General features: G+C 55.9%; 2 protein-coding genes across 2 annotated transcripts in view; one reads left to right on the forward strand and one right to left on the reverse strand.

The window, feature by feature from the left end:
• TMEM120B (transmembrane protein 120B) overlaps positions 1 to 10792 on the forward strand; it is a 45822-nt gene extending 35030 nt beyond the window's left edge. The window contains exons 7-12 of the mRNA XM_082698538.1: positions 2186 to 2251; positions 2877 to 2938; positions 4268 to 4360; positions 6121 to 6185; positions 6555 to 6623; positions 7136 to 10792. Coding sequence (XP_082554664.1) covers positions 2186 to 2251; positions 2877 to 2938; positions 4268 to 4360; positions 6121 to 6185; positions 6555 to 6623; positions 7136 to 7249 — 469 coding nt within the window. The 3' untranslated portion in view covers positions 7250 to 10792. The remainder of the gene's footprint in view (positions 1 to 2185; positions 2252 to 2876; positions 2939 to 4267; positions 4361 to 6120; positions 6186 to 6554; positions 6624 to 7135) is intronic.
• RHOF (ras homolog family member F, filopodia associated) lies at positions 8751 to 19955 on the reverse strand. Its single transcript, XM_082698574.1, has 5 exons — positions 19295 to 19955; positions 18920 to 19007; positions 11293 to 11402; positions 11071 to 11205; positions 8751 to 10290 (listed from the first exon to the last, which is right to left on the reverse strand). The coding sequence occupies exons 1-5, from the start codon at positions 19424 to 19426 to the stop codon at positions 10129 to 10131; spliced, it is 627 nt and encodes a 208-aa protein (XP_082554700.1). The 5' UTR covers positions 19427 to 19955; the 3' UTR covers positions 8751 to 10128.
• Between the last annotated feature and the right edge of the window lie 83 nt (positions 19956 to 20038).

Genomic DNA, 20038 nt, shown 5'->3' on the forward strand with positions numbered 1-20038 from the left:
AGCAGGGAGGGATCCTCAGTGTGGAAGCCATTCCCCCATCTGCCACGTGACCCGAAGCTCAAAGCCAGAAACAGTCTATGGCTGCTGGTGCCTCTGAGTGGTGCCCACGTGGCTAAGGTGCCCCGAAAGGAGGGCCGTGGAATGCTCGGGCACAATTCCCAGATAGCAGGCCGCGCTAGTCCCACACCGCAGCTGTGTGTACCACTCTTAATTGGTTGTCTGCTGTCTACTCATTACAATGCCCATAGGCCATGCAGGCTGTATTTCCGTGGCAAAACAGGCCCAAAGAGTGACCACTAATGGGCCAGGTTTCTTTTGGGGTGATAAAAATGTCCTAAAATTTGAGAGTGCTCATGGTTGTTCAACTGTGTGAATGCACTAAAAACCGTTGACGTGTATAATTTAAATGGGGGAATTGTATGACATTTGAATTAAGTGACAGTAATACGGTTGCATAAACGTGTACAAAATCAGCTCAGCACCCTGGAGTGTGCAGATGGCTGAGGGGCTCGTGAATGCCGTGCCTCAATAACATACCAATTTTCACCCAAGACTGGCTGAAATTTTAAAGCTTGGAATCTAGTACTGGTGAGGGTTTGAGGCACCCAGTTTGTACCGCCCAGTCCTTGGGAGGCAGGAGCCCCGCTGTTCCCAGGCTGTATTTGGCAAAGCAAATCCCTGCCACATTGTGTTCCTTGAGCTCCGAGACAGGGGCTGGAGGAGGCCAGCAGAGGCCAGAGACAGACTCAAGGACTTTGAAGGGTAAGAGTTTGAGGGTCCAGCTTTCAGCCTAGGCTGGGACATTAACACGGAGGACGGGGTGACAACGAGCCTCCCTCCCCTGCTGTGGAATGAGAGCCCTCAGTTGGGGGAGTACTGGGTTCTGAAACCAGGGTTCCCACAGCCTCCGGACTAGACACATGAAGTCCAGGGCTGGGCTAGGGCCTGCTGCCGATGGGGGAGTGGATGAGCCCAGGGCATGAGCTCCCGGGGAGAAAGTGCGTCTGGGATGCTGAGATGCTGTGTGGGCACTCTGGCATTTCTCTGTGTCTGTGTGGGATAACAGGTAGCTATAGCTGTGTGTGTGTGTGTGTGTGTACGCGTATGTGCACGTATGCTGTGTTAATTCAACACACTGAGCACCTGCTCGGAGCCAGGTGTCACAGATACACCAATGAAGAACATGGACAAGACCCCAGCTCTCCTGATGTTTACATGTGAGCGGGGAAGAGGGTTCAGAGAACAAACCGAGGGGAAGCAATGCATAATTTCAGATAGTGGTAAGCCCCATGAAGAAAATAAAACTGGGCAGTGTGATCTAGAGTGGGGCTTCCTGGCTCTTTTAGATAAGGTAGCCAGAGAAGGCCTTTCGGAGGAGGTGACAGTTGGTCCGAAACTTGAATTTGGACCAGGAGCCAGGCAGGCCAAGTTCTCAGAGCAGAGAGAACAGCAGTCCGAAGGCCCTGTTGGTCCGTGTGGGCTGCCGTGACAAATGACCACAGGCTGGGCGGCTGAAAAGATAGAAATCTATTTTCTCACAGTTCCGGAGGCTAGAAGTTTAAAATCGAGGTGCCAGCCCCAGTGGTTTCTCCTGAGGCCTCTCCTTGGCCTGCAGATGCCACCGTGTCTTCGGGGAGCCGTTTCTCTGTGAGCGTACCCACCCCTGGTGTCTCCCCCCTGCACAGACACCAGCCCTGTTGGGTTAGGACCCACCCTTAGGACCTCATTTAACCTTACTTACCTCTTTAAAGTTCTTACCTCCAAATACAGTCAAATTCTAAGGTAGCAGCCCTAAGGGGGTTAGGACTACAACATAGGAATTTGGGGAGCACACAGTTCTGTCCGTAACAGTCCCTGAGGTGGTAATGGGCTTGGCAGGTTCAAGAGCTTCAAGGAGAGGACAGGGAGACAGGGCTTGAAGTTGGGGTGCGGTGAGGGATGTGCTTTTAGGGTAGCTGGAAGCCCCTGGAGGCCCGAGTGCTTCTGTGGGCCTCTTGACCAATCTGTGGGTGGTTTACATGTGATCGTGCATCTCTGGAGGACAAAGGAGAGGGAAAAATCATGGCTTGGGCCTGTGTCTTGGCTGGAGGCCCGCAGAGTAGCCGATACACTCATAGTCTGGGAAGCAAGAGCCACCTGTGTTTCCCTCCCCACCTGAACCCCCTTTCCTTCTCTTATCTCCAAGAATTAAAGGCTGGTGGGTGTCTCACCACTACGTGTCCACGTTCCTCTCTGGAGTGATGCTGACCTGGTGAGTGTCTCATGGGGGCCTGTGAATGGGGAGCTGGTGGTGGGTGAGGGACACCTTTGAGGCTCCTAGCATGGGCTGACTTTTAGGCCAAGAAGGAAAGCATGAGCTTTCAACCGGGCCACAGGGATCCCCCAAGCCAGCTGGGAGGTTTCTGGGGATGTCGGGGTGGCCTGCCTGCTGGGACAGAGGTGATAGGGAGCAATGGACAGAAAGAATTACAGGGATGAGGCTCGGAAGGAGGCAGACGGAGAGAGTGGAGATCAGTGAGAACTTCAGAATGATGATACTGGCCCCCCTGCTTCTAGAACGGGGTTAAAGCAATGACGAAAGTGATCGGGTCCAGCCCCAGGGACACTGCTGCTGAAGAAGGACAGAAATCAGGGGCCTCCCTTTATTGTAAAAGCTTTTCTTCTGAGGGCACCTGGCTGGTTCAGTTGTTGGACCATGCAACTCTTGATCTCGGGGTTGGGAGTTCGAACCCCACATTAGGTGTAGAGATTACTTAAATATATATATATTTTTAATTAAAAGCTTTTCCTCTCTCTTGGCTGGAATGGAGAGGGGCAGGGATGAATGTCTGATTTCACAGCACACCTCACCTTTGCTTTTCCCCACTTCTCCGCAGGCCCAACGGACTGATTTATCAGAAGTTTCGTAATCAGTTTTTAGCGTTTTCCATTTTTCAGAGTGAGTGCCTCTTGCCTGGATTCAGGGGAGGGGGTATGGTTTTGGGTTCCCAGTTTCCAGGTCTTTCGCTGATGGAGGCCTCTGTCATTCCTCTTCCCTTGTGAGGGGTGTGTCTAGTGTTGAAGGGAGCTTGGGGCAGGAGATGGTCCCAGAAATCCAGCAAAGAGCTCTCTGCCCCGAGATCACCACCCAGTCCTAGGGGAGGGACAGCCTGATTATCCCCACCTTCAGGAACCCCCACTGCTGCCTTTTCTGCCCTGTGTCACAGCTGGGGACCAATGGTGACTTTGGGGATCTAAGTGGTGTTGGGGACACTACCTCAAAATGGAAATAAAGTATATGTTCTCTTTCTCATTTAAGAATAGCTCTAGACTGGGGCTCCTGGCTGACTTAGTCGGTAGAGCAAATGTCTCTTGATCTTGGGGTTGTAAGTTCAAGCCTCACGTTGGGTATAGAGGTAGCTTAAAAATAAAATCTTAAAAAAAAAAAAGATTCGCTCTGGATTTTATATTCAGTAAACCAGTCCTAAGGGTCCCCTCTGAGAAGGGGGAGCTTGGATAGTGGGGGATAGGGACAGAAAGAGAGTTTTGTTTTTTGCCAAGTACTAGTTTGTTCCCTTTGAATTTTATTGTGTACGTATTACTGACTCAAAAAGTACAATTAATTTTTAAATAAAACCCTGCCAACAAATTCAAATCTGTAAAGGCAAGAATGAAAATTATGTATAATCTCATGCTTAGGAGTGATCACTGTTGATTGATCTATGTCCTTTCAGTTTGATTTATATATGCTTATGTACTTCATTATGTTGTCTATAAATATGGGATCCCTTTGTCCACAGAGCTTTGCTTATAACCTCTTTATTTTTTAACAATAACGAAGGGTATTTTTCTATGTCAAGACACAGAATTCTACCTCATTTTTGGTAACGACTAAGTATCCCATTGTATGAAAGTGTCTCTTGCCATCTTGGCATTAGACACAGCTCCCGGCACGGTGCCACCATTCCAGCAAGCATCTGCTCTAGAAGTTTCTAATCTCATGGGCGCTTAGTTGGGTTTTCAGATAACCTGCTCTCGTTGTATTCTGGAGAGGGGATAAAGTAGGTTCAGGCTGAAGTGTGTGTGTGTGTGTGTGTGTGTGTGTGTGTGTGTGTGTTGTGTGTGTGTAGGTTCAGGCTGGTTGTGTGTGTGTGTGTGTGTGTGTGTGTGTGTTGGGGTGAGAGAGGGCGCCCTCTGGGCTGTGAAGACCCATGCGTGTGCATGTGTGTATGCTGTGCTGGCATCCAGTCCTCTGGGCCCTGAGCCGGGCGCTGTGCTCCCCCTATAGGCTGTGTCCAGTTCCTGCAATATTATTACCAGAGAGGCTGCCTCTACCGGTTGCGTGCCCTGGGGGAGAGGAATCATCTGGACCTCACAGTGGGTGAGTAGCCCCCAGCCTGGGGAGGGGATGGAAGGTGGGGACAAGTACCAGCCCCTGCCTGCTCCCCCAGACCTCACCGCTACTCACCGCCCTGGGAGCATGAGCCAGTAAGAACATAACAGCACCTACCACACAACGCCTGGGCTGCCGCCCTTTACCTGAGTTGCTTTTCATAATTCATCGTGGATTCTGTTTCAGTCGACAAGCTTGTGGCCAGCTGTGTGCCAGGCCTCCATGCTGGCTTCCGCCTTATCCTATTTATTTATTTATTTATTTATTTTTAAAAATTTTATTTATTTATTTGATAGAGAGAGAGAGGGAGCACAGCAGAGCAGCAGGCAGAGGGAGAGGGAGAAGCAGACTCCTCCCTGACACGGGACGGGGTTCTATCCCAGGACCCTGGGATCATGACCTGACCGAAGGCAGTTGCCTAACCAACTGAGCCACCCAGGAACCCCATGTCTTATCCTTTTTAAAGGCCTATTTTTTGGTCTGTGCTTTGTAATACAAGTAATTATATATGCATTATGTTGTGCATGTATAATTTGTGTAATATGCCTACATATATGGGCACAGGTGGCTCAGTCTGTTAAGCATCTGATTCTTGATCTCAACTCAGGTCTTGATCTCAGGGTCATGAGTTGGGCTCTCCGCTGGGCATGGAGCCTACTTAAAAAATAATACGGCTATGTATCGAGGCACCTGGATGGCTCAGTGGCTAAGCCTCTGCCTTTAGCTCAGGTCATGACCTCAGGGTCCTGGGATCGAGCCCCACATTGGGCTCTCTGTTCAGCGGGGAGCCTGCTTCCCCCTCTCTCTCTGCCTGCTTCTCTGCCTACTTGAGATCTCTGTCAAATGAATAAAAAAAATAGTAATTAAAAAAATATGGCTACATATAAATATGTAGAGAGATGCATTGGGAATGTGTGCTTAACTTTTATATATAATATACATATATGTAAATATATATATATATATATATATAAAATATATATATATATATATATAAAATTTTTTTTTTAGAGAAAGAGAGCAAGAGAACCCAATGGGGAGGGTCAGAGAGGGAGAGAGAAAATCTTAAGCAGGCTGTATGCCCAGCTTGGAGCCTGACATGGGGCTTGATCTCAGGACCTTAAGGTCATGACCTGAGCTGAAATCAAGAGTCAGTCACTCAATCTACTGAGCCACCCCAACACCCCTGTGCTCAACTTCTTTAACTCACGGGTCGAGTGCCCAGTCAGAAGAGCTTGGAGAACTCTTAACTTTCTTAAGAGTTTCTTAACTCTTAACTTGGAGGAGTCTTAACTTTCACAGGAAACTAATAAAATTCTCAAATCTTTTGAGATGGTCATTTCTACCGAATTACTCTGCAGAGTAGACCCGACTTTGTCAAGACTTACTTGAAATGATAGGTGCAGAAGTCCATTATGAAATGCAAAACCCCACGCAGATCAAAGACATTATCAAAAACCAGTGCCTGGCCCGTCAGCTTTCTGGAAGCGTTGTCAAGCCCTGTGAGTTCGTGATGACTTGAGGCGTGAGAGCGGTCAGGCCCCGTGACGGGTGTTGTGCACGGTCTCTGGGTGATTTTCCTACTTGAGTGCTCACACACTGATGACAGGTGAGGGCTGCCCCCCGACCCCGTCCCACGTGGCTAATCTCGGGGGACTGGCATGGCTAGGCAGTAGGCGCTTGCTGGGGCTGTGGGGGCAAATGAACCCCCTCACACCGGCCCTTCACTTCCTCTTTCGTCTCCACAGAAGGATTCCAGTCCTGGATGTGGCGGGGCCTCACCTTCCTCCTGCCTTTCCTGTTCTGTGGCCATGTGAGTCCCCTGGAATTTGTGCGTATCCCCTGTTCTGGGCTGACCCCTGGGCACAAAAGGTCCTCAGGCGTCTCCCGCATTCACCAGCCATCCCTGAGCTGGCCCCACTGAGTTCTGGGGCAGAGATGGCCCCTGGGTCCTGGGCCGCAGGCAGGAGCCAGAAATGGCTCTCAGCACCAGCAGGCTGAGCCCCAGATTTTTAGGCTGCTCTGGCCTAGGGTGCCCCAGTTTCATTTGGGGGGGGCTCTCAGGGTCATAGGACAGTTGATACCAGAAGCTGGGAGACCTGGTCCACTCCCAGGGCTTCCCCACATGTGTGTCTGTGGGAATCCGTTGGGGATAAGTGTTGCCTGCTTCCCCTCTTTCCAGTTCTGGCAGCTCTACAATGCCGTCACGTTGTTTGAGCTCTCCAGCCACGAGGAATGCAGAGAATGGCAGGTATGGGGTCGGGGTGTGTGTGTGTGTGTGTACGCACGCGCAGGCGTGTGCATGTGCCTGTGGCTGTGGGATGAGGGTGGGGGGTCCTGGGGAAGCCTGGGCTAGCTTGGAGAGAATTCCTCAGCTACCCCTTCGCTCCCCACCATGGGGCCCTGTGCCCAGAGCTCCCTGGCACTGGGGCCTGGGAGACTGTGGGAGGGAATTCGGGAAGCCGGGGACCCCCGAGTATCTGAGAACCCTACTGAATGCTGTGCGGCTGCCAGAGGAGACACCTTCCCACGCAGTTAGCCCAGATCTCTGCTTTCTGCTGTGGGAACTCTGCAGCTTGCCAGTGGCTTGTGCTAAGGGCTTGCAAGGTCAGGGGGCAGGGGGCGGGGGTGGGTTGCGGGGAGGGGGGTGTGGTTGGCCAGAGAGGTGTCTCAGCAGCGAGTCAGCGCTGACTCAACCTTTTCTTCCTTTCCTCTCCTCCCCCTGCCACCCCTTCCCCTGTCGCCCTGCACGCCCCTGCCCAGGTGTTCGTGTTGGCGCTCACGTTCCTCGTCCTCTTCCTGGGCAATTTCCTGACCACACTCAAAGTCGTGCACGCGAAACTTCAGAAGAACAGAAACAAGGGGAAGAAGCTGTGAACCAAGGGACCTGTGCGCCCCCCTCTGCCCCCCACCATGGGGGGTTGAAGACTGCAGGGGCTTCCAGCCGGCCCCATTGCCGCCCAGTTCTCCTCACGGGGTCTGTGGCCACTGGCAGCAGCCAGCTCGGGGGCCAGCGCATGGCGGGGAGGCGGGTCAAGGTCCCGGTCCCTGGCGGACAAGAGGAACGTTCGCCTGCCCCAGTCTCCCTATTTATGACCTATTCACCACGGCCTCCTCCCGACTGCCCCGGAACCCGCCGTCTTCCCGCGCTGCCCTCTTGGCTACGGTGGAGCCTGGGTCCGTCTTCCTGGGGTGGGGTGGCCGAAAGCCTCAGGGAGCCCCTCCGGTTGGGGTCTGGATGTGCCTCGCTGGGGTGCCAACCGGCTCCTTACTGATCCCCAGTGGGTGGAAGGAAAGCCCCGGGCGTCCTGTGGAACCTCCCGCCCCCGGGGCCCACCGCTTCTGCTGTAAGCTCTCCTGGCCGCCGCTGCTCTGCGGTGCGGGTATTTAAGTTCTCAGAGAACCACTGTCTGTCTGTGCCTTGTGCTCTTTGCGGTTCCCAGGCTGCCGGCCACCCGGGGACAGCTGCCCTTCCTCCCCCCGGGCTTGGCCCCACGCCCCCACCCGCGTGGGCCGGAGGCGGGAGGGTTCGCTGTGACCACCAGAGGGCGCCCCAGCCTCGGCATCCCGCGGGCGGTTGGAGGGTTTTTGTTTTTTTTGACACTTGCCTTTGGCTTCCTGACCCCCACCCCTCGGCCCACTTCCCGGAATCCTTGCAGCGAGTTCTCAGAGTGGGACCCGCACTTCGCCGCTGGCTGAGACTCAGGCCATCGTGGAGTTCACCCACCCTCCCCACTTTCCCTCCCTTCCCCTCAGGTTCTGGAATGCGGTGGAGAGAGTCTGAGCAGGCCCCTTCCAGGTGGCACTTGGGAGGTCAGGACAAACCCGCTGGGCACCTTGTGTCCGATTCTGTATTTGAGGCGAGGGTGAAGAAGCCGGCAGGCTTGGGGGAATGTTCCGCCCCGCTGCCCCCACGAGCTGCAGCCCTCTCCCACACACGGGTCTCAGCTCCCCTTAACTACCTCCCCACGGGTCCTCTGGGCCGAGTTCACAGCCGGCACCCCCAGTCCTGCTTGGGCCCCCAGAGGAGTTTGCGCTTTTTGAACTGTTACATTTTTAAGAAATTTCTTTTCCACCCCAGTAAGAGTCTGCATAAAAATCCAGATTTCAACTTTCCTTAGAAAAATGGAAAACTCGACTGGGCTAGCTGCCCGCTTAGGATGGGGTGCTTGCTTTCTGGGTGCCGCACACCCACCGCTCCCTTTCATACCTGCCCTCTCACTCCTTGGGATCTCCGTCTGGCCCTGAGGCACCTGGCTTTTCCTGAGACTAATGAGCCGGCAAGCGTCTTCTGTAAAGGGCCAGATAACTGGTCCCCATTTCCCTCAGCAGCAGCTGTAGGGCCAAAGCCACCAATACCTAAATAAATGGGTGTGGCTGAGTCTCAACAAAACTTTATTTACAAAAACACACAGCTGCCAGATTTGGTCCACAGAGTATGGTTTGCTAACCGCCACCCTATACCATCACTTGTCCATGAGGCCTTGGGGAACCAGTGTGGGGTGCGGTGGGATGGGGTACAGGAGTCTCTCTCTCTGTCTCTCTCTCCAGCAGCTGACTTCAGAGGCTTAGGCTGAGGCAGGAGATCCCTGGGATGGCTTGAGGGGGCAGGAGCCCCCTCAAGCCATCATCCCAGGTTCAGTAACACGGACCTGTAGCTCACCCAGGAAGTAAGCAGCTCTCCTTCTCCAGGGCATTAGAACCACCTGGAGCACTTGTTTAAAAACTCCTGGCCCCAGACCTTCCAGAAGGTTCAACGGGGGTTGCGTGTTCTTGCAGGAGGCCAGGACAGTCTCAGCGTGGCAGCAGTGGAGGCTGTGAGGGATAGGAAGCAGCGTGATGACTATTAACATGAGTCCGTGCTGTCCTTTTGCAGATAGGGAAACAGTCTGCAGAGAGAAGTGACTTGCCCACGATCACTCGCAGCTGATGTCACTCTTTGTCTTGAGTTTCCGGCAGTGGGGGGGGGGGGTTTGCAGGTGAGGCGCCCTGGAGCAGGGCTTGGGTGGGTGGGCCATGGTACCTTTTGCTTCTTGAGAAAGTCTCTTCTCCCCCTTGGGCATGTGCACCCAGCTCTGGGAAGATGGCAGCTGAGCCGAAGGTTAAGACTGAAGTCTTGGCCTGGGGGGGGGTGAGGGGTAGGGATAGGGGCCGGTGCCAGCCCCCATGTCCGGGGCTGATGCATGCGCTGTCCCGATAAGTCCCCATCCCACTGTGGCCCCCACGTTCCTGGAGGAAGGAAGCCAGAAGCTGGAGGAAGCAGCCGTGCCTATCTCAGGAGCCCAGGGAGGCGGGTGACGCAGGAGCGACGGGCTTGGTGGGGGGCCGTGTGGAGCGCTGACAAATCCACATTTATCCACGCACGTACCAGAGGCGGCTGTTTCAAGGATAGGTTCACAGGACCTGGCGGGTGTGCAAAGGGGGACGCACATGACTGGGGGGAGGCTATGTACTCCCGCGTCCTAGGGACAAATGCTGGTTCTAGGGTACAGAGGGACTGAGTCTGGGGCCCTCACCCACCTCCTTGCAGGCGTGGGAACCCTGAGGTGAGTTCCTGGCCAGAGCCCCAGCTGGGAAAGGAGAGATCGCCAGAATGTTCTAAAAGTCTAGCCACAGGCTCCAGACACACGGAGACCCCTAACTCAAAGTGCCATTGGAAAGCTGGGGACAGAGCAGGATCTTGGGGTACAGTCCGGGCCTAGCAGCCTAGGCCCTGTCAGTCTTGCCATGAGGGCTGTGTGCCCTGCCCGGAGGGGTCAGAGCAGCAGGCACAACGGGCGTTTCTGCCGCTGTGCTTTCTTCAGCGCATTGAGGGCAACCTTGGCCGCCGCTCGGAAGACATCTTCCACATTCTCCCGAAACTTGGCAGAACATTCCAGGTAGAGGGCGGCTCGGATCTGTTCGCAGGCGCTCTGGCCCTGGGTTGGAGGGAGGGGCTGGCATTAGATGAGCCTGGAGCACGGGGCACCTCCTGACAGCCCCCCACGGATCTGGGAACTTGGAGCTGGCTTTGGGGACTCTCCAAAGCGGGACAAAGGTCTAGGCCCTTCCCCCATCCCAGGCCCAGTCCCCAGCAGTGTTTGTGGATGGAACGGAAGGGCCTGTGGTGTGGCCCAAGGGCTGCAGCGGAGAAGCCCCATCCTGGCCTCTACCCTGCCCTCCCCGCTGGCCCCCACATCCCCACCATCTCCTCAGGCGGAGAGGGGGCTGCGTCCCGACGCTGGGCCTCTGTGTGCGCCAGGCCTGTGACAAGAGCCAGAGGCCCCCAGACACAAAGGGCTTCCTCCACTCCCCCTCCTTGCCCCTTCCCACAAGCTCCATCCAGGCAGCGGAGCTGGCGAGGACAGTAAAAACTAGCTCTTCTTCCAAAATTTACTTTTATTAATGCTTATTGCTTTTTATTAAACGTTCTTACTAGTTTTCCTTTGTGTTCCTTTTCTTGTCCCACGCCTCACCCAGAAAAGCCGCAGGGTTTGGTTTTGCCCACGCCCCTCAAGGCTAGGGGAGCCGGGCTCTCGAGCAAAGCCTGCCTCTCCAGTCCCGTGCGGGACTTGGCTCCGCTGCGGGTCAGTCGTGTCCCTCTCAACCTTGTCCCTCTGGTTCTCCGTTTCTCCCCTGTGTGACAGGGGATGGGAACAGCCCGAGCCCCCAGGGTTGTAAGGATTAAATGAGGTGGGGGTGGGGGACCCCTTCCTGACCTGCATGTAGGTGATGGGCTCCTGCTGGGCCGCCCGGAGCTTCCGAAGCTGCTCCTTGTCTTTCCGCAGGTCTGTCTTGCAGCCAATGAGCACCATGGGGATCCCACGGCAGAAATGTGTCACCTCAGGGAACCACTGCGGAGGGAGAGGGCAGGCCTCAGGGCTAAGGCCAGATTCGGGGGCCCCACCCCCGAGACAGGCTGGCTGCGTCCTGGGCCTCACCTTGATGAGGACATTGTCATAGCTGGTGGGGTTCATGACGTCATAGCAGATGAGCACGAGGTGGGTATTCTGATAGGACAGGGGCCGAAGCCGGTCATAATCTTCCTGCCCTGGAACGGGAGAGGAGGTAGGGGTCAGGGAGGCACCCCCTCCTTGTCCACCTGAGTCTGGGCTCTGTCTCTAAGACCTGGGTTTGCTCCTCTGTAAAACAGAGGGGGCAGCCCACAGTAGCAAAGATAAGAGGAGATAAAACCCAGGCAGGGCTCAGAACCAGGTCTGATTACAGGGTAATCAGGAGAAGCTGGAGAAACTGCTAGCAATTATGTCCTTGGCAAGTACGGCCACCCCCCCTCCCCAACCCCCCAGCTTGCCCTGGCGCTCAGGTGGAAGAGAACAGACTCAGGCCAGATCAGCTCCCTCCCAGAAGAACGTTTGGGGCTGGGGCACGACCAGGCCACTGCAGGATCTGGGAGGGCACCCCCAGGCCCAGAGGCCTGGCCTTGGGTTCAATTCCTCCTGCCCTTCTGTGAACCCCAGGAGGAGAGTGGTGGGGGGATGGCTGGTGCCTGGCCCCTCCCCCGCACCACTGAATCAGCCACCAAGGCTGGGTGTGGTTTTTTAATGCTTTTTTTTTTTTAAATGCCTTTAAGTAATTTTTTTACGTTGGCAATTTCAAACTTGAACTCCCTTCCTGGGGCGCCTGGGTGGCTCAGTGGGTTAAAGCCTCTGCCTTTGGCTCAGGTCATGGTCTCAGGGTCCTGGGATCGAGCCCCGCATCGGGCTCTCTGCTCAGCTGGGAGCCTGCTTCCCTTCCTCTCTTTCTGCCTGCCTGTCTGCCTACTTGTGATCTCTCTCTGTCAAATAAATAAATAAAATCTTTAAAACCAAACAAACTCCCTTCCTGAGATTCCTGAGTGTTTATATTTTGCCCCACTTGTCCTCTTCCATGTAAACACTTGAACAGGCGAGCGTAATTGTGCGCGTTCAGCGGCTTCACCCCAGGACAGTGCCTGCAGATTTCTAAGAACTAGCGTTCCATCATCTCGCGGAGAAAGGCAGCCAGCCGGGGCAACCACCGCAGACTCTGTGCTCCAACCCAGCCCACGGGCCACATTCACATCTCAGTGGGGGTGTCCTGTAGGTTTGCCCGCGTCCTCCAAACTGTCCCCTTTCCTAATCTTGGTCCATGTCTTTCTAGACCTGTGCTGTCTGGTAGGGTAGCTGCTAGCCCCATGTGGCTGTTTAAACTAATTAACATTAAAAATTCAGGTTCTCCATTGCACTAGCTACATTTCAAGTGATTAATTGCAACACAGGGCTAGTGGCTCCCGTAACAGGCAGTGTGGATACCCGACATCCCATCACCACAGAAAGTTCTATTGGACCGCATGGCTCCATCCCCGTGCAAGCCACCACTGGCCTCCTGTGATCCATGCTGCCCCTCAACAACCCATTCTCCACCCGGCAGGTGGTTGAATCTAAGATAAGATCCTGCCTCTCTCCCCTCAAATGAAGAATACCTTCAATGGCTCCCTATTGTCCTTTGTATAAAATCCAAACATCTCCCAAGGGTCCGCATGACCTGGCACCCACAGACCCTGACCTCTTCTCCCCCCCATCCCAGCCCCCAACCCCCTGCTCACTGTTTCTCAAACCCCCCAAGCTCTTATGCCTCAGGGCCTTTGTACTTGCTCCCCTCCCCCAACCTGGAATGCTTTCCCTACTTACCACCCCCCTTTCCTTCTTAGCCTTTTACTTTAAGACATTCAGACTGAATGTCCACATTATTTCCTTCTTCAAGATAATTGTCTTCTCTCTACTTCTCCCCAGTAACACCACTTTATGCTTTCACACATTTAGAGTGCTTCTGCCTATGAACAGTTAAGAAATCCTTACAGCCATCACCTGATGGGCTAGACAGGAAGTGAAGAATATTTCCATTTCCACAGAAACTGAACTTCAGAGAAGTGATCTCCCCGAGGTCACTGCACCAGTGACCCAGCCAGGGCTTAGCCCCAGTCTGTCTGGGTCCTGGTGGAGCTGTGCTGCTGACAGCCAGCGGGGCTCTAGTTGGTTCTGCATTGTGCAAACATAGCTTCTGGGCCCCTACGATGTTACGACGTGCATGTCTGATCTGTTGGAAATCTGGCGGGAGTGGACGAGTAGCTGCAAAATGGGCCTCCTGGGCTCTGTTGGCTTCCTTCCTCCTGACCAAGGCCTTCCCTCACCACACAGCATCTGTCCCCCGCCCTGGGTGTCCACAGCCTGGGCCTGCCTCCCCAGGGCCTGTAAGTGCCCTGAGTACTGAGTAAGGGACCTTGTCTGTCCTTAAAAATCATCACCGACGCCTGACAGGTGTCCAGTCAGGCCTGGCTACTCATTGCCTGAAGCCTTTCCGCTCCCATCTGATGCAGCAGAGAGCAGGGCTGCAACAGCCCAGGGGTTTAGTAACTCGGGCTGGGGAGGATTTCAGCAGAAGTCGGGCTGCAGGGGCTGGGAGGAAGAAGTCAGACTGAGCCTGCCCCCTGCCCCGGGGGCCTCTGCTCTCGCCCATCTCTCTTCAAAAGGTTCTTGCCCAGGTAGCATGCCTTGCTCCCCCCTTTCCTTCAGGTCTGCAGAAATATCACCTCCTCCAGGAGAGCTCCCTTGACTGCTGCCCCACCCCCGACCCTGGCTCTGTTATTCTTCCATACTTGGGTTTTGGTTTGGCTCTGTCTGCCCCATGAACACAGAAGCCCCTGAGGACAGTTACCTCGCCAGGCCAGTGGTGAAGGAACGAACAAATGAGTGTGGATTAAGGTGTCACGCTAACCTCTCCGGTTTCCCGCAAGGGCATTTCACTTCTGTCACCTGTGTCCACTTAAGCAGCCGCCCTGGGGAGCTAAGCCAGGACCGAGAAAGTTTTTCCTGTAAGGAGCCCGTGAGGCCGAGAGGGACCTTTTCCAAGGTCATAGACAGGTTCCCTGTGAGCTGGAGCGCCAACTCGGTCAACACGAGGGTCACTCCAGGGCCATGCCACTCTAAAACTGCCACAGACTCTCCCAGGAAGGCTCCTCCAGACTTCCCAATTGGGAATCAACCTCATTTCCATACGAATGGTTTCCTCACCTGTGAAATGGGTACTTGAGAAGTCGTGAGTTTGAAAACAATACTAAAAGGGGTGACAATCAACCACACACATTGCAATGCCCCCTTGTCATGAAGGCTCTTAGGCTCGCTCACGCTTCGCTTGAAGCCCAGCGCCTACACTAAGCCGGCATACCTCATTATGATGCTAATAAGGTAGGGCGATTGCCACCGCATTTTACAGACGCAGAAACTGATGCACTGAGAGGTGAAGTGAGTCGCCTTAAGGTCGCACAGCTAAGGAAAAGCTCCGTAAGACTGCTGGGGCGGGGCGGGGGGCGGGGGATGCCTCTCTCTCGGCCCACTGCAGAGGCTAGGGAGCTGTCCTCACCCTACAAGTCCCAGGCCTGACCAAAAGGCTGCCAACACAGGTATTGAGAGAGAGAGAGAGAGAGAGAGAGAGAGTAAAGGGGGTAGCGGCCCTAGGAGGGGATGGGCAGCCAGCTTGGATCCTAGCTCCCTCCTCCAGGCTGCCTTCCTGACTTGACTGGGCCTGGCTCAACTTTTCGCAAGATTCAGTGTGGACCTCCCCGTGGGGACCAGGCCTGCAAAAGATGGACATGTTGACCTCGTGTCCCCGCTAGACGCCTCTCCCATAGGAGTCAGGAGAACCAAGCTACACGCAGACTCATGTTCTATGACCTGGGTTCCTTCCCTCTCTGGAGCTTGGTTATCCGGCAGAGGGGATGCTTACCCTGCCCCCCATACCGGATGTAAAAGACTCGTAGGCTAAGCAAAGCTGAACGAAGGTGAGGGACTGCTACTATGGTTCCGGTTAAAACAGAAACTTCCAGGGGATGGGGGGCCTGGGCGGGGATCTAACCCCAGATCTTTGGACCCACAAGCTTTAGGGGGCCCCCAGCCACAAGGTGATACTCTGGCCCTCCCCGTTTCCGCACACTAATGCCAAGACTTAAAGGGGCCGAGTCCCCTGTCTAGCAGCACACCGGGGTCCCACTCTGGCCTCTGCAGATGGGCCTGCACGGAGTTACGTGCAAGGGATGCATTTGTTTGGAGCCAGGAAAGGTCTTCTGGGCCACAGCTTCCCTTGAAAGTGGCCCATCTTCCTGAAGCTGGTGGGGCTGTGGGGCAGGGAGCAAGTGAGGCTCTCACCTCATACGAGAGTATTTCCTTTGTGGGAAGGAGCTCTGTTGTGTCAGTCACTTTCCAGAGGCAGGGGTCTCTAAGGCCTGGAGCTAAGCTGAGAAGAACGTGTCCCTGGGCCACAGTGATCCCCATATCCGCGGGACACACAGTGGTTACCAGCTCTGGCCAGGGCGTTGGTCAGGGGAGGGGCGCAGGCAGTGTGAGAAGGGGAAGCTGCCAGAAGAGGAACCCACTTCCCCACCCACCTGCGTTTCCTCCCCAGAGGAAGGGGTGGCTGCGCAGGCCCAGCCTGGAGCCTAGGAGGCCACTCTGACCGGAGGCTTCAGCTCTTCAAGCCCCCAAGCCTTCTGGATCTTAGCCCCCTGGTCCCTGATTCCCTGACTCAGCAACTCCTCTGTCTGTCCCCAACCTCACTGTTCCCATCTCAGGCTGGGAAGGGGACCACAGCTCCCCGCCTCGCCTCCCGGGGCAACTCTCACCCCATCCTGAACGCCCCGCCCCCGGGCCCCACCCCAAGACCCAGACAGCTTTACCCCTAGCCGGTGTCTTATCCTCCCACCTAGCCTCGGCCTCCCCTCTGCCCAGCAAACCCCCGACCGCACCACAGCTTCCTGCCTCTGAGGGTGTCAGGCGCACAGCAGGTGAGTCTGGTAGGGCAAGAGCTCACGGTGTGAGCTCCGTCGCCCCTCCAACCTCCCTCCCACTGCTGTGGCGTCTGCGTCTGCTTCCGCAGGATGGAGACCAGCAGCCAGACTGGCCTCCCACGCACACCCCCACGGCCCAGGTCCTGGGTACGGAGAAATTCGGCCTCCCGGGGCCAATCCTGTTCCATAGCTCTGGTCACTGGTGGTCAGTTGGAAAGATGGTACTCCGCACCACCAGCCCCTACCACGGGGTCTAGCTCAGCAGGTTCCAGAACCGTCTACAACCTTTACGAGCCTTGTCTCGGGCTCAGTCACTCCCCTCCCCCGCTTACTGTCTCCCTCTACTTGGTCCACTGGGCCTCCTTTCCTGCCACTGGTTTTTGATCTCTGTCCTTCCACAGGTAGAGACAATCTCACTGCCTTTATCACATGGAACATTCTCCCGGAGAGCCTCTGCCTCCAATATCTTTTGCATTCATTCCGCAGTCACCGTGCTGAGCACTGGCACATGGAAAAGGAATGACCCAGTCTCTCCTTCCCGTTCCTTGTGACAGGGCTTCCTGGGTCACAGCGGGACACCCCAGAAGGAGTGGCCACATTTCTTTCTCCTTGAATATTCATTCATCCCTGGGCTCTCCTGCTGACCATGAAGCCAGTCGACTTCCCTAGGACTCCACTGAGTCGTTCAACCCCCAGCTCTGTTTCTCTGCTGCTTGCAATGGTCCTTCGGGGAGGGCAGGGTGGAGGCCAGCCTGGAGCTCTTCAGGCCTTTGAATCCCAACAGGTTGGACTTGGGTCTGAGCCTGAATGGCCGGGCGCGGGTGGAGGGGGCTTAAAAAATCACGACAACAATTAGCCCTTCCCAAGAACCGACCCCTGTGTTACGCATCACATGGATCTAATTTAATTCTCAAGACTAATCTAGTTAGCCCTGATTACATTTGAGGAAACTGAGGTCCAGATGACACATAGCCGGGGAGCCAGCATCAAAGCCTAGGTCTGACTCCAAAGCATGTGGCGGGAAGAGCACCATTGCTGTGGTGGCCACGTGCCTCTGATGACCAGCCTGGAGCCTCTCCAGTCTCTCCTGCAGCAGCTGTGAGTGCAAGTCCGTCCTTTACACCAAACAGAAAACTTCTGGAACCTCCACACCACAATCGGCCCTAACACGTTCTTTGAGCATCTTTCTCTGGGTGCGGCCACGAAGACCAGAAGCGGTCCCTGTGCTGGGTCTGAGGGGGGAGGCTTCCATGAACAGTGAAGCCCAGGGATCTGATAGGAGAGGCCCTGAGGTCCTGGAGGGCAGAGGAGAGTACAAACTGGCACCTCACCCACAAAGTGGGGCTCACGGGCCTGCCCCTCCCTGGGTCCCCGACAGAAAGTATGTGAAACTGAAAGTATTCCAGAAACACCGTAAGTTTTACGGGTCTCACGACAATGCTCCCAGGGGAGTTTCTCAGCAACCTTTGCCTTTCTCAGTTCTCAGGGCTGGAAACAGGCCCCTGTTGTTGGGGGGGGGGGCACTTTCGGGGCCCTCAACCAATAAGAGGGGGTCCTTAGAAGCCACTACAGGGCAGGGCCCACCATACAGTAAAGGCTGCTGAAATCAGGGATGGAGGAGGAGCTTGGGGATGGGCCAATCCCTTTTCTGATTCTCTGCACGGTGGAAAGAAGAGATGCCACTGGCTGCCTACGGTTAGGGGATGTCTGGATTTTGGCTCCATCCAAGGCTAGTGGAGACTTCCCCTAACATATACAAGGCTTGGCTGGCAGGGGACAGGGCACCCGATGACGTGGTTCCATGCAGGTCACTAAACATTGAGTCAGAGAGGTGGGGTGAGATCCTGATCTTTGTTCCCCAATAGTTCAGCCCAGGAGGGGACTGAGGGCAGGATGGAAGCTCCTTGATACAGGGCAGACACCCAACAGCCCCCCCTACCCCCCCCACCCGGCGCTGCCGGATACCCCCTCCCCAAACAGGGTCTCTGAGAACTGACAGGATTAGCATAAATCCACTTGCATTAGGAGCCACAGGTGGCCAAGAGAATCTTATTCTGGACGTGGGAGCTCTGCTCCTTCCTCGGTGTTTGGTTTATTCCCAGGGAATGAGGAAGACACAGAATTGTAGCCAGAATCCTAGAATTACAGGCTCAAAACGACCACAGAATTCCAGAATCGTGTATTGTACCAGATGGAATCCCAGGAGTGTGGAACTCAGAATTAGTGTGGAACCCAGAATTTATGTCCATAGGACTCTGGAGCCTCGGGAGTGTCAACCACAAAATCCTGGAGTCACAGGCTCTGATCTGTAGCCCAGAGTATTCTAGAACCACAGGACCCAGAAATTCAGCCCACAGGATCCTAGCACCAGGGGACTCAAATCCGCAGCCCACAGAATCTTAAGAGACCACAGCATGCAACACACGAAAGCCTGGAACCATGGGAAGCAGAAGCGATGCCCACGGTTTTCTAGAACCACAGGAGAGGAATGAAGCCGTGGGTTCTCAGCACATTAGTGCTAGCAGGGTGGCCCTGGAGCTCTTCTCATTCAAGTCCCCTCCTTTCAAATATAGGGTTACTGAGGCCCTCTAAGCCTCCAGGGCCACCCTGCCAGAGCCCCTCGCGGCCCTCAGGAGTGCTGGGATGTCAGGGCCCCACAGCGGCTGGTGGGCGGGGATGCCCGGAGGGGGACGCCCCGGCGGGGGAAACCCTTCGGGCACCCGGGACCCTCGGTGCGCAGGCGCACTCACCGGCGGTATCGTATAGGTTCAGGGTCACCTCCTTGCTGCCCACAGTCACGCTGGCCGTGTACTTCTCGAACACGGATGGGGCGTAGTCCTGTCGGAGAAGGGGTCGGCCGGTTCTTAAGGGGTGCGATGGGGGGGTGGGCAGGGCTCAGCTGCGCCGCCCCCCTTCACCCCATCCAGCTCAGCTCCCCTCACCCTGCTGGGCTCTGGAATTCCCGAGGGGGCGCCCCGGGGTGGCGGCTGCCTCTCTACGCACAGGACGCCGGGGAGCCGGGGTCCAGGCTCAAGGCGCAGGCTGAAGGCCGTCCGTCGCCCCCCGTGGTCCCAAGCCCGTTTGCCCCGCAATCTCACCCCCACCAACCCCCCGGCGGGCCTCACCTCAGGGAAGGAGCCCTGGCTGTACACCATAAGCAATGATGTCTTGCCGCAGCCACCGTCACCCACGATCACGATCTTCAGCTCCTTCCTGCCCGGGCCCGCATTCGGGCCCGGGGCCCCGGGGGCATCCATAGCTGTGAGCAGCCGGCACCCGCAACCGCGCGCCCGGCAGACTTCTGGGGCTGAACGATCGGGAGCGGGGGCGGGATCCAGGGGGCGGGGCGAGACAAACCCCGCCCACTATGTGCCCGCATCGCCTCCGCCAGGCAGCCACCCGGGCCCACCTCCCAGCCTCAGTTTTCCTTCCTGTTCGGTCCCGGACCGGGGCGTTCGCTTTTCATTCCCAGGGAAACTGAGGCAACTGAGAAACGGGGGCACTCAGCCTGAAGCGCGGCTCCCACTCCCTTCCCTTCATGTCAAGGCGCGCCCCCCACCGACAAGATTCGATCGTTTCCGCCGTACCTTGCCCGGCACCTCTGATTGGCAGGCTCCGCCTTCTGGCAGGGACCCTCTGATTGGCCGGTTCGCCCCCCCCCACCGGACAGAGACCCTTTGATTGGCGGATCGTTGCCCCAGCACCAGGAGTGGGGGAGCCTCGGTCTCAGGCTCAGGGAAAAGCCCCTTGTCGTTGCCCCGCCTCAGCTGTGTGGCCTGGGGCAAGTCGGCTTCTGACCTGGTTCCCCACGAGGTAGGTTGTTAGTGCCAGGGAGGATGCTGGCATGGGGGCGTGTCTGCTCACCTAGA

The sequence above is a fragment of the Mustela nivalis genome, assembly GCF_964662115.1.
Source record: "Mustela nivalis genome assembly, chromosome: 14".
Classification (NCBI taxonomy): domain Eukaryota; kingdom Metazoa; phylum Chordata; class Mammalia; order Carnivora; family Mustelidae; genus Mustela; species Mustela nivalis.